The sequence below is a fragment of the Fringilla coelebs genome, assembly GCF_963513975.1.
Source record: "Fringilla coelebs genome assembly, chromosome: 1".
NCBI lineage: Eukaryota > Metazoa > Chordata > Aves > Passeriformes > Fringillidae > Fringilla > Fringilla coelebs.
Window position 1 is genome coordinate 107533404 of NC_140028.1, and position 14327 is coordinate 107547730.

General features: G+C 48.0%; 1 protein-coding gene across 1 annotated transcript; it reads left to right on the forward strand.

Moving 5' to 3' along the window:
• Positions 1–1125: 1125 nt before the first annotated feature.
• SLC6A20 (solute carrier family 6 member 20) lies at positions 1126–13551 on the forward strand (the record flags this gene model as incomplete). The annotated part of the gene is made up of 11 exons (XM_084226618.1): positions 1126–1246; positions 5239–5379; positions 6109–6200; positions 6908–7135; positions 8117–8227; positions 8600–8841; positions 9714–9876; positions 10169–10373; positions 11154–11313; positions 12313–12478; positions 13402–13551. The coding sequence occupies 11 exons, from the start codon at positions 1126–1128 to the stop codon at positions 13549–13551; spliced, it is 1779 nt and encodes a 592-aa protein (XP_084082744.1).
• Positions 13552–14327: the final 776 nt, after the last annotated feature.

Below are 14327 nucleotides of genomic sequence, written 5' to 3' on the forward strand. Positions count from 1 at the left end.
ACAGCAGCTGAGTGAGTCATACTTGTAAAATGATCCTGAAAGGTGCCCTGGAAAAAACCATTTAAACAGAGGAAGGAAGCTAAGTCCCTGAAGTTGCTCAGCTACTTTTTATTGCTGCAGACGCTGCTGGCAGCCACCTTCGCTGGGAGACCTGTCCACAGTGGTTGAGCTCAAAGTGTACCTTGGCAGGGGCCCAAACACACAGGGTTCATGTTCAGACATGGCACCTCTGTGTGCCTTCAGACGACCCAAAGGCCCCCTAGATCCTTCTGCCTCCACAATGGTCACAGACACTTTTTTCCACTGGCCTTTGTGTTTGGTGCCTGCTGCTTGAAAGTATTTTAGAGCAGCAACCTCTCAGAAAAGTTCACCTGCAGCAGTGGGGCTTGAGCATGATGGTGAGTGAAAAGAGACTGGCTGTTTCACACTGTCACACACATGCAGAGTATGTAGAGGGAAAGCATTATTCCAGGAGGGTCAAACTTGAGTATTGTCAAGTGTGCACCAGGGTGGGGACCTGTGGGGCTGATAGGACTGTTTCAAGGCCACTTTTGGAACTGGGGGCTGTGCTGGGTTGGTTGAGGTGAGCACCAGGGCACAGTGAGAGAATGTCTGAGGATTCTGTTTATTCTTACCCTAAAAGCATTGACAGTCTCTAAAACCGGTCCTAATTGTGTGGGAACCCCCCTTCTGTGCAAATTCAGGCTGGTGCCTCATGCACATGAATTCCACTCGGTAGGAAGGGAGCCCTGTAGGGAAGGAGTATTGCATTTCCAAAACCAAGCTTCAGCCCCAATGTTATTTCCTCACAGCTTCAAGTTGGCATGTGAGTCACTAAAAATCCCTCAGCTCACATCCTTCCCAGAAATGCTAGTCAAAACCCAAGCAGCTATTCACTCAAAGTACCAATTTTACAGTTCTGTGTGTGTCTATAATCTATTTACCAGCATTCCTATTTCAGTATGTGCCTGTTAATAAGATTAGTAATTAAAAACCTTGATAGGAATTGGCAAGCATAGCTCCTCCGCCTTTCCCTCCCCTCTGAGCCAGACTGGCGTGGTTGGCAGAGTACCTGAGGGAGTGAAGGCAGGAGGCTCTGCTGCAACCTCTGCCTGCAAGAAAGCAATGGAGAAATCCAGACCCTTATGGGACAATCCCCTGCAGTTTGTTTTTGCCTGCATTTCCTATGCTGTGGGGCTGGGAAATGTGTGGAGGTTTCCATACTTATGTCAGATGTACGGAGGAGGTAAGTGTGGTTTACATTTTCTTGCTTCCCTCGAGATGGAGTGGGGCAAGCTATAAGTGCAAAAGTATGTTGTCCATGTTCATGCTCTGTCCACCCAGCAAGGTCCAGGGCAGAGAGGAGGTCTGGGTTTCTGTTGTTGTGCAGTCTGTTTTATCGTGGGTTTATTTTATGTATTCTTTAGCATTAGACTTTTGCCTGACAGCTGTCCCAGTATGGTGGCATTGTTTCCTGTAAGTGCAATGAGACAGTAAGGAAAGGTCCATGTTTTCTAAAAATACTGAGGCAGAGTGAGAAATATAGATCCACATAGTATTCATTTATTATATTTTTGCCCCACAGAGGAAATTTGAAGGTGTGAGAAACTGGTTCATGTTCTTGTACATTTGAGAAGGGGAGATGATTATACTGATTTAACTTAAAGATCCTCTGTATTATTTCAAGTACCTGTCATTAATATCTTTTATACAAAGCCTTACTTTGACTGCAAATCTGCCTTGAAGTTTGCTGAAATGCCTTAATCAACAGGAATTTCATAGCTAAAGACTCCCAGGAACCTTTGGAAATAAGGAATTGATTTGTCCTCCAAAAATAAATAAACCAACCAAAAAGACCTCAAAACCCTCTTTCAAAGTTTATCCTCTTCCTAGGTCCAAACAGAAGGAAGATGATATTTGTGGCATATATGAGCCACAGGTGTTCTTCCTTAGAAATGAAAAGTCAGTTAATTAGATTAATTAAAGACCATTATTAATAATCTCCTCTAGTATACAGCTACCCCACTTTTGAAGAATCTTTAGAAACAGGCTCTCTATAAGACAACCAAGTTTTTTTACTACTTCATACTTCATCTGTTGACATGGCTGGGAACCCATCTCAATCTTGCATTAAGGGACATGATGAGCATCTGCCTCATCTTCTTCTGGTCTCCTTCTGCCTTTTCTTCCTTTCAGGAAGAAACACTGAGATGTTAAACAGCTTTTTGCTTTTATACTTATTTTGTTTGCTTGTAACTTACTTCTGAATACACTTGTGGTGGTAGCAGTTGGTCCATGCTGCTGTTTGAAAAGCCATCTCAGTGGTGAGAGTGCATTACAGCTGTCCTGTGAGATCAGGTCAAAAAAAAATCCAGATAATATGGTGGTGAAGTGTCAGTAGAAGATAGATGCTGCAGTGGCTGAAGCTTTCTTAGACAGTTCAGATAGCAGAAATGATAGATGTGCTGTAAATTTGCATGTATTCCCCTTCACATGCTTTAAGGGTAAAGACGTCACGTCTGACACTGAACTCTAGCACAATGTGTTTCTGTACACAGTGAAACTGCATTTGATCAGTTCTCTAGCAGCCCATCATGAAGGACAGCAAAACTCTGACTTTTTGGGGGCTTTGTGTCATTCTTTTAACCAGCCATTTAACCATTGTGGTGAAATTCTCTGAAAGGTGGTAAAAATTATTTGAAATGTAACCAAAACTGGAACATTTGGTTAACCTGAATAGAAGCTTAAGTAAGCTTCCCTGTTCATTGCAAGGGCTTTGGACTAGATGATCTTTAAAAAGTGCCTTCCAATGCAAACTATTCTATGATACACCAAAGAATTTTGTAAAAAGCCTGTTTTATAAGGATGTTTTTACATTATTTTTCATTATATTTTCCATTGTTTTTCTCTTTACCACTTATATTTATGTAGGGAAAGGCAGCTCTTTCTACTGTGAAATTAAAACTCCTGACAGGAGGTTTTGCTTTTCTTAATTGCTTTATCCACTGCCCTCCTAAAGAGGATTCTGTGGCTTTCCAGGGGTTCACAAAACCCACACATGAAGAACATCATTTCAGGAACTCAAAAGCTGGATATGTCAGGCACTGGGATTAATTAGGGGGGCGCCAGTTTGTTTGGCATCTTCCTTGCAGTAAAGCACGGAGCCAGTCCCTGTCCTGCCCAGCAGGGCAATAGGGCCCTTATCGCGGATAATGCTGAGTATCTGTAACCTGAGTATTTGCAGACTTTGTAACCTGTCATTCTGTTCATCAGCAGTTTCTCTTCTTCTCCTCCTTCTCCTTGCTTTCCTGCTGAGAGCATGACCAGAGCAGAGCAGGGCGCATTCAAACCTCGTATGTGCAGTTCCTCTGTCCCTAAGCCGACTGGGCCAGGCTCAAATGAGGCCGGCTGGGTCTGCAGCAGGGCTGGTGCTAACCAGTGCTCAGCCCTGGGCGAGAAAGCCCCTGAGCACCAGGCAGAAGCCTGAGCAGGGGCGAGGGTGCCGCTGGCCAAGCCCAGTGCCTTGAGCAGAGCCAGGGCCCACTCCACACGTTTTGCCAACGACAGGGATCTGGCTGGTTTGTGCAGTCAGCTGGCACTGGAGGGAGCAACTCCCGGTGTCTATGAGCGGGGAGTTGAGTAGAGCTGATTGACAGCTGACAAGGAGCTGGTTTATCGGCTGCCCAGAGTCACTTGTGTGAGCTGCTTTGGTTCTCCTCTTTGGGAAGAGTAGCACTAGGAGCAAGATCTGTGTGCAAACAGGATGCAGAGCAAGGGGCAGGGGCTTAGCACTGGCACCCCCAGCTGCGGGGGACATTGGGGTGAAGAACAAGCCTGAAGGCATTTTGCCTCCTTGCCAGTTGGCACAGTCAATGCCAAACATGTGGCAGCGCTGCCGGGAGGGTGGAAAACCTTTGCAAGGGCCTAATGCTGATTCCCCTGTGGTACATGGCAGAACTGCCTCAGTGGCTGCTGGGGCGGCTCGCACCCCACCGGCACAGAGCGGCTGCGGGAGCTCTTAAACCTCCGACGGCTCCCTTGCGGCATGGGAAGTTATCTAACAGACTAACAAAGGAGTTGTTAATAACAAGAGAGCTGGGAGGTGGGAAATTAATTCCCAGAAAAAAACGGATTATTGCTCTGTGTTTATTTCCAGGTCTTTGCCTCAGTCGCTGCATGGAGTTCATTCCTCCACAGCGCTGCACAGAGCCCATTGCAAGGAATGTTAATGCCACAGATTAAATCCTAAATAAGAGATATTTACGTAAATATTTTGGCTTGCTGTAAAAAGGGAAGCAGGGAAGCCTTCACAAAAATCCAGCTTTTGACTCAGTCAGCAGCTCTTTCTGAAGTGAGTCCCAGGTCGAATACAAGGATTTTATTTTTTTCTGGCAGAAATTTAAGCCAAAGCACATCCTGGTTGCAGGCGGGAGGGTCCTTTTCCTTTCCTTGCTGTCGGCCTTCCCATTCCTGCTGTTCCTCTTCCACAGGAGCATCTCTGCGGCTCTCCATGTGCAGGGAAGCAGGGATGAGCAGTCCCATACAGAAGACTCAATGCCTGTGTCCCAGGATCTGCTCCCAGGCTGGGAGGAAAGGCCCTGGGGGGAAAGCCTTCATTCATTTGCTGGTGCTTGTGGGCTCAGGATAGGAATTTGGGAGCTTTTTAGTTTGGTTTTTTGGTTGTTTGTTTTTTTATTTTTAAGCAAGGCCAGTCTTCAATATGTATCTCAAAACTCTCTGATTGACACAGACGTTGCTATTACCTTTTCTTTGAGCACTATGTCTGTGCAGCAGAACACCCCGCACTGAAGTAAATCTTTCCCTCATCCTCTTTTTCTCATTATGGGTTACAAGGTTTGGCAGGTGGCTGGTTACCCTTTAACAACCCCAGCCCCCAGCATTGCTCAAACCACCCGGATGCATCTGGGCAGCGCTGCCACACAGCAGTGCAGACCAACACAGTTTAACAGCAGAAATCCCAGCCCTGCCAAGTCCCTGCGGAAAATTCCCTGCGCCCAGGCAGTCAGCACCCACCAGCCTCTGGGACTCTGCCTGAAACCTCTGTGAGATGTCCTTTAGGATTGGGCCCTCAGTACTCCAGGTACCTGGACAGGACCAGGACCCAGATCCAGCCAGCCTTTGGGGCACTGACGGCGTGACTTGAACACAAATAGGGCAAAGTGGTGTTTATCTTGCTGCTGATCTGCTGAAGGCTGACTGTTGGGTTTGTTCTCACAGGTGGCTTTTTGATCCCATACCTCATCATGCTGATTGCCGAGGGGATGCCCCTGCTGTACTTGGAGCTGGCCGTGGGGCAGCGCATGCGGCAGGGCAGCATTGGCGCCTGGAAAATAATAAGTCCCTACCTCTGCGGTGTTGGTATGTTCTCAGTTCCCATCTTTATTTTCCAGTAGGCAGGGAATGTGGGTGATTTTAGATTGGAGAACTTTGTCTTTCAAAAAAAAACCCAGGTGGGAGCTCAGGTCTTACTGAGTCCCACCAGGCTGAGCAAAGCCAGACACCTCATGACATGCCTTTATCCTGTCCCTTGTTGGCCACTGGGGTGGCCAGCTTGCTGTGTTGGGTCTGGATTCAGAGGTGTGAGTCCCTCTGGCCTCAGGCAGACTGCCAAAATCATGTTGTGGAGGCCAGTGCTAAACCCAGCCCTTGGGGCTGCCTATACTGGGCTTTGACCCCAAGAGCACCTTCCCAATAAGCTCAACATGAGTGATAAAATGGTGCCTTAATTTCCTACTGTTCCCGTCTACCATTTACCAATGTCCACTCTTAGCAACATTTTTATATTATTAAATTACCCTGAAAACCCAAGCTATCGTTAATTTGCATAAGCACGCTTTTTCTTTTAATGATACATTGAATATTCATTCCTCATGGCCCAGAGTATCAAATCCAGGTCAGGGTAGTCCTGGTTGGGGGAGGAGGCAGTGACTACAGTGACAGGGACATGCCCTGTGCACCTGGCTGTGCAGGGACAAAGCCTCTCCTGTGTCAGCCATGGCAGTGCTGCTCCTGCATCCCACAGTTGCTGTGGAGCCTTGGGAATTTTGGGGTTTTCTGCTGACCAAACGTCTCCCTCCATACCCACAGGAGTTGCCAGTGTTGTCGTCTCCTTCTTCCTCTCCATGTACTACAATGTGATAAATGCCTGGGCCTTCTGGTACCTCTTCCACTCCTTCCAGGTGCGTGAGCTCCCAGCAGCCCAGCTTGGCCCCGTTGTGCCTGCGGAGGGCCACAGTGCCTTTTCCTTGGTGCTGGATGTTGCATGGCACCATTGTCAACTAGGAATGGGGAGGTGGAGGGATGTCAAAAGCTTCAGAAACCTAGGGCTTTGCTGCAGGGAAAAGTCAGGCAGTGATTCCTCCTCCATGGTCCTCCAAAAGACATTGGCTGTTGTCTTCTTCTCACCGTGGAATTCAGGTCAAGGCCAGGCTTGTGACACCTTGGTCACATGAGCCTTGGTGCCAGGGTGCCCTGCATCCCGGGATGGGCCTGTCTGATGTCAGGAGAGAGGTTTGGTCCCACAGTAGAGGCTTGGAGAGTGTCACTTCCAGGGGAGAGGATTAAAGAGGCTCAGTCCTTGGGGAGAGAATCAGTCTGGTCATCCTGGGGAGGGACAGAGCTGATCTGTCCTTGAGGAGAGGGTTCAGAAAGGGTCATCCCCAGGGGAGAAGATCAGAAAACATCAGTCCTTGGGGCAAGGGTCATTGCCAAGGGAGATTGTCAAAAGAAGTCATCCCCAGGGTAGAGGGTCATCCCCAGCCTCGGCAGCACCCTGCAGAGAGAAGCAAGCCCGGGCAGAAAGCCGTCCTTGCCATCATCCTCCCTGTTCCCCACTGGCACCTCGGTATCCCCTGCCATGCTCTCACTCCATGGCCCTTCCTCCCAGGACCCCCTGCCATGGGCCACCTGCCCCCTCAACAGCAACCGCACGGGCTACGAGGAGGAGTGTGAGAAGACATCGTCCACGCAGTACTTCTGGTACCGGCAGACCCTGAACATCTCCCCGTCGCTGGAGGCCAGCGGCAGCGTGCAGTGGGAGCAGGCGCTGTGCCTGACGCTGGCCTGGCTCGTGGTTTACCTCTGCATCCTCCGTGGCACCGCCTCCACCGGCAAGGTGAGAGCGGGCACAGCCCTGCCGAGCCCGGGCGGGACGTGCGGGGCGCTGACAGGCGGCGAGGAATGGCTGCTGCTCCTTGGGGCCCCGGGTCCCCCCGGAGCACCGAGCTCTGCTGCCTCTGCTGCCCTGCCAAGTTGCAGCTGAAGCAGGATCAATCAAAACGCTGAGTGATACTGAAAAAATAACCCAGGGAAGTCCTTTAAATACAGCCAGCTCTCTCTCATGGCCAGTTGTCAGGCTGCTGGCCTTGAGGAAAGCAGTCTGCCCCAGCGGAGCCGAGTCAGGAGACGTCTATTCCTTGGTCTTTGCAAGAAAAACAAGACATCTACTGGGCATTTTTGCTTGCTTTTTATTCACAGCAGAAGTTATGAGGAAGTGGGGAGAAAAACCCCAATGTCCTGGCTGAGCCTGCACTAAGCAGCAAGCTGAGGGCTGTAATCCCCAAATCGTCTTAGCCAAATACAGAAAGCCAAGAGACTGTAAACTAGGAATAACCTCTTAAACTTGCTGCAACTGATTCAATTAAATTTTGATTCAATTTGATTAAATTAATGTTTGATTTTGACCTTTTATGAGCTCTGCTTGCCTTCCTTGTAGAGCGAACATGATGATGATGTGATGATCACCTTTGCCTAATGAGTTTTTGATAGATGGTTGTGAACTGGTGTTATGCCACCAAATGATGTAGAACTGCAAATGCTGCAAATATTTTAGATTTTTTTTTTTGATTTTTTTGATTTTTTGATTTTGTCTAAGAGAAGACGCTTGGAATAGTAGCACAGGGCTTCAGGATTATTAAATACTTGTTTCCCTAAAATGTAAATCCAAAGTTAGATTTGTCTGATAATATTTCTTTAAAGATTAATACAGGGTAACAGACACATTAATGGAAATTATTTATGTGAAGTGAGACTGACATAGCAGATTAGCTTTGTCTTACATATTCTTTAGACCAAGGTCTTTACCCTCTTTCTCCAGGTCGTCTATGTGACAGCCTCTTTGCCATACTGTGTTCTTATCATATACCTCATCAGAGGATTAACGCTTCATGGAGCTGTGAATGGGCTCATCTACATGTTCACACCGAAGGTACAGGAAAACTGTGTTGAATTTTTCAGGAAATGTTATCGGTTACTGGGCATGTACGTTTTTAAAACGTCTTGGTTTTCCTTCTTTTTTATACTGAATTTTTGCTGCAGTAACATAGGTCTGGCTGCTGGAAACCTCAGCTGGGAATGGCTGGAGGCTGCCATGGTGCCCATAAGCTGCTTGCTTTTTCCTGCAGAAAAAGACTTTCCCGTTAGCATAACCTACTGCTTCCAGTCAGAGCAGTAACCCTGCCCAAAGCCATCCCTGACCTGTAATGAGTGCACAAAGAGCCCCATCCCTGCAGGCTGGAAGGTGCAGTGCTGAGCACTTAGTGGAACTTCATGGTCTTGCTCTCTCATCTGGCTTTTGCAGCTGGAGCAGCTGTTGAACCCCAAGACCTGGATCAGCGCTGCCACGCAGATCTTCTTCTCGCTGGGCCTTGGCTTCGGCAGCCTCATCGCCTTTGCCAGCTACAACGAGCCCAGCAACAACTGCCAGAGACACGCCATCATCGTGTCCCTCATCAACAGCACCACCTCCATATTTGCCAGCATTGTCACTTTCTCCATCTATGGCTTCAAGGCAACCTTTAACTATGAGAGCTGTATCAACAAGTAAGAGCCCACTGTTTCACTGGTTTTCACTGCACGCTGTTCTGGGGCAGCTGAGGGGGGAGGTAAATAAATAACAGCACGCAGCTCTGCCAGCACTGCCCCAAGACCACAGCTGATGCTGCTCTAATAAAGCTAAAGGAGCTATTCAAAGCGATGAAGCCTGAGATGAAAGGTCAGAGCGCTTTGCCTTTTGACACCTGGGTGCTGCTTCCAGGCACAGGCCCGGTCAAGAGGGTGAGTTTGCCTGGGCGAGTCATAGAGGCACTTTCCCCTGTCTTCTTGTCCTGGCCTGTGCTCTGGGGAGTGTGGGGGAGCTGATTAATAAATGCAGCGATGCTCAGATCCCCTTTTATAAGGCTAAGCCCTTCAGTTACACGAGGTCAGCCTCCTTGGCTGTGATGCTCTGCAAGTGCCAGCAGCCTGCAGGATTGTGTCCTGTAGCTGCAAGCTGGCGTGCAGTCCCTGGCACAGGGCCCACGTCAGTTACACATTTACTCATATTTTTAGAGCTTTCTATCCATCTGTTTATCAGAGAGGAAACCAAGCTGCTAGTCCTTGCTTGTTGACAAAAGACTTTAAAGTTGGTGGGGTGTGGACGTGAGACTGCGGGGCAAAGGGGAAGAGACGCCAGGCAGCACTGGCCAGCACCCAAGATACCTGCCTGGGAGCAGCAGTGTGGGCACAGGAGCTGCTCCCTCCAAGGCACAGATGAGCACAAGGTTGCCAGTGTCCTGACACTATGCTGGAAGTGCTGCTCTTGCCCAGGGACACTGAAGCTCTGGGACCAGCAAAGTATTCCCCCAGGGCTGATGGAGAAAAGGGATGAGATGCCCCGGGCCTGAAAGCCATTAAATTCCTGTAATCCTTCCCAGAGTGATCCTGCTGCTGCTGAATGCTTTTGACCTGGAGGAAGGCTCTTTAACAGCAGACAACCTCAGTGAGATGAAAGATTACCTCATGGCCACCTACCCGCAAGAATATGCCCAATTAGCACCACAGATTAAAAACTGCAGCTTGGAAGCTGAGCTAGACACGGTGAGTTGCCACTTTGTGTTGTCTCCTTTGCTACCATTTAGCCCAGGAGCTGCCTGGCCAGGGCTGGGGATCATTTCTACACCTCAGAATGGGGCAGGGGCTCTCTAGGGTCATTAGCATCCAGTGTCTGTGCAGTTGGGATAAACTGGTGAAGACGTCACCTGCCTTTGCTGTGCAAAGCCACACCTCAGGTATACATTGTCATGACACAGAGTCACTCTCTTTTGTCTTATGTCCTTTATTAAACTGAGGAGCTGCCTGTAACTCAGTTTTCTCCCCTTGTCTCCATCAGGCTGTCCAGGGGACAGGACTGGCATTTATAGTCTATTCAGAAGCGATCAAAAACATGGAGGTGCCCCAGCTGTACTCTGTGCTCTACTTCTTCATGCTGCTGATGCTGGGCATCGGCAGCATGCTGGGGAACACGGCTGCCATCCTCACGCCACTGACCGACAGCAGGGTCATTGCCTCCCGCTTTCCCAAGGAGGTGATCTCGGGTGAGCACCTGCCCGGCTGCAGCACGGGCCACACAGGGAGCATGTGTGTGTGTGTGTGTGTGTGTGTGTGTGTGTGCACGTGTGCAGAAGCTGTGGTATCCACTGCTGTTGAGTGAAGTGCCATTCCACTCTCTGACCTCGGGTGGAGCAGGGAATAGCAAATATGCTGCTGGAAGGGTTTGCCTGCCCTTGTGAAATCCTGCCTATCCCATGCATGCAGCCCTTTCCCTTGGGACCTCCCAAAGCACCAGGGCAGTTGTGGCTGTGTATTTCCAGGCTTCCCAACACACCCCAGCTCCTTCAGACTCATGTCTCCTGACTGGTGAAGCTCAAAGGGAGGGTACAAATGGCAGCATAGTTGCAGCAAGCAGCTGTTCAGTCACATTGCCAGTATCCCAACTATGAACCACCTCAATCATTGGTCAAAAGAAATATGTGCTCCTTCTGGGCATGGAAATCAGTTTTAAAAAACTTGTTTTAGCTGGATGCCCAGCGGCAACAGCAGATGCTGCATGTGTGTGTGAGCAGGCTGTAGCTAAGACTTGGTTGTCTTGGCCATGTCTGGGGTGATGTGCTGTGGCTGTGCAGGTCTAAGGAGCAGCAGTTAAATGACAGTCACGCATGCAAAGGGGTTTCTTTTCCAAGGGGAAAAGAAAACCCTTCTCCTCAGAGAGAGCTGCTCAGCAGAAATCCCACCAGCTTTTTAGTCATAAGAAGTGTGACATTTTCCCTACACAAACTTCCAGGTGTAATGGCAGGATCCCTGTTTTATCCACACAGGTGTTGTGTGTTTCATGAATTGTATAATTGGCCTGATCTTCACTATGGAGGCTGGAAATTACTGGTTTGACATCTTCAATGACTACGCAGCCACCCTCTCACTGCTGCTCATCGTGCTGGTAGAAACCATCGCTGTGTGTTACATCTACGGGATAAGGAGGTAAAAGCTGGAGCCAGGAATAAAAATACTGCCTTGGGATAAATATTTCTCCTGTGCTATAGGATTAGCAAGGGGATGGGGGTCTCCCCTGCCCTGCAGACCCCTTCTGGGGCCTTGGCTCAGGACTGTGAGGGGCCAGGCTGGGCTGACACCGTCTCTGCTGGCAGGGCAGTACTAAGGAGCTGTACACACAGCTCCCTGCTCTTGTCTTTGGTCTCAGGAACAACTTCTGCCAAAATTCTGCCCCTCCCATGACAGGAATTCAGCATGAGCACAAGAGTGCCAGTAAGTCTGGTTTCAAAGGTGGTCACCTTGCACATTGTTCGTCTCCCTAGTCAATCCTTGTGGGTAAAAGGAAGCTCTGGAGTCAGGAGAAGTTTTGGACAGCAAAGGGGTTTGAAAATAGCTGAAAGGCTTCAGCATTTGCTTTGTTATCTGCCTGCACAGAGGGTGCCCAGGCACATATGTGGGTATTTCCTCCCTGATGAGTTCAAAGCCTTCAAGTCACATCCAGGTCTCCTGTGAGATTTTAGGTACCATTCCCAGTGTCAGTGTTCCTCAAAGGCGGTCAGGTAACAGCACTGAGAACTCAGCTACACAAACCCAGCCATTTTCTCCATAGTAGTTCAGCATCATTCCTTCTCTCTCTCAGCTGACACCATTAACAGCCCAGGCAGAACTGGTGCTGTAGTTCTGCTTCAGGCAGAACTTTCTTGCTGTCGCTATTTCTAGCTACTCTCTGCAACTTGGGATTCTCTTGGAAGCCTCACTGTCTTTGTTGATTTCCCCCTGACTGTGGTTCTGGTGAGCCAGCTTTTCAGACAATAATTCTCTGCTCATTTGTGGTCAACTGTACTCCCCTTTCTCATCTGACATCCTCAGTTCTGTAGGTGGTTTTTGAAGTAACTCAGAACAAGGTATTAATCAAGTATCTGTAGCCAGTCTCAAAAATATGTGTTTGGTTTTCTTCACAAAAATGTTTGGTTTTCTTTTGAATAGATTTGAGAAAGATCTTTACACCATGATTGGACGCAAGCCAAACTGGTATTGGAAAATTATGTGGGCCTTTGTTAGCCCACTGCTTATTATAAGCCTATTTATTTTTTACCTCACTGACTACATCCTCACAGGAACATTGCAATACCAAGCATGGGATGCCACACAGGTAAGAGTTTGGGGTCTGGGTTTTTTTCCTGTTTTAGACCTTCCTTAGCTCCTGCAAGGATACAAGCTTCTAACTACACTCTTCCACAAAATGGCGTTCTGAAAGCAAGTAGCTGGAGTCAGGGCCGTCCCTTAATTTTGTGGAAAGGAAAACCAGGGAAAACTTGGCTTAGTGATGATGCAATGATTCTGTAAAATTCTGTAAAAAACTAATTTCCCTCTATGATTCTTAATCAACTCTTCATAGAATTAAATTTCATTCATGTTGAAAACCTAAATGTCATCTTTAAAAATAGACTTAAAACCCCCCTACTTTTAAAGTGTATTTACTTTGAACAAAATTAGTGGTACTATAAGAGAGCTGAGCTGTTGCTAGAATAGTTTTCATAATTTCTATATAAATTTTTCTTCATGGCCAGGACACTTTCTTAAGAGTACTAGACTGTGCATTTATCACACAGCAATTACTAATGGGTAAATAAGCACTGGTTTTGTAACATTTTGTGGAAATGTTTCCATCATGCAGAAACAAGGCACATAATTGTTTTCATGTCATGGCCAATTTAGGACTCATGGCAGGCCTGGCCTGTTGACTGCGTGTCAGCATGAGCCCACAGGCTCCAGGAGAGGAACAGAGCCCTGACAGAGGTCAGGGCACAGCCACCTCATTAAGAAACACAAATCAAGCCCAAATCTGTGCTTTACCAAAGCTTGCAAAGTTTCCCCCAATCCTGTTGTCAGCAGCTCTGTTCTTGGCAGTTTTTAGTGTGTGTGGCTGGGCAGAGAACACCGAGGGCAGCTGTGGGCTGCCACAGACTGAAGAAGCTTCTCAGAGGTCCTGCTTAGATCCATACACACAGCTTTGCTCCTGGCCCAGCTCTGGGACAGATCCCACAGATCCAACACTGCTTTTCTCTCTTGCAGGGGCAGCTGGTGACCAAGGATTACCCAGGCTATGCCCTGGCAGTGATCGGGCTGCTGGTGGCCTCATCCACCATGTGCATACCCCTGGGAGCACTAGTGACTTTTATAAGGAAGAGACTGAAGAGGGAACGAGTTACAACTGTTGCATGAGAGCTGACAGCTGGATTTGGGAAGACCTTACCCCTGTCACCAGTGACTGGGCACTTCTGGAGGACAGCAGCAACCATTATTTGTAGCAGCTACTTATAGAGTTGAGAATGGTGGGTGCTATATTGACCGAAAAGTGCTCTTGGGAGATTCCACAATAGTTTGGGGGAAAAAAGCTCTTCTGTAACAAGATGAAGCTTTAAAGTGGCCTCTGTAAGAGGTGAGAAGAAGAGCAGCTCACAAAATGCCAGCTAGCACAAATTAACCACATCAGCCCATTATACAACATTAGGTGATTCTTTCCACTGCTGTAGCACTGCCTGTGTGCAAACATGACCAACCAAGCATGTTCCTGCACCAATTTACCAGCAAATGCCCCCAAACCATTCAAAACACTTAAGCATACTCATTGTTTGAAATGACATCTGTATTTCATAAGCAGGTGAAACTGTTGAAGTCTGGCAATGAAAATGTGACAATTGCTTTCCTACACGGGAATAATCAGCAGGAGGGCACTGGGAGATAAATGTGGCCAAGGTGGCTTCTTTCGTACTTGTGTCCAGCAAAGCAGGGAGTGAATATATATATTTATATTTGCATATATCTATATATATGCACACATATGTGTGAGCTGCACAAGTTCTCCCACCTCCAGAAGTAAGCTTCAAATTCCAGCATACAACTGTGCGCTGTGCTGTACTTTGTATTTTCTAGGGATGCACTTTAAGTACATTGGAAGACATCTGTGATAAAGCTGCTTTACGAGCCCCACGCAAACA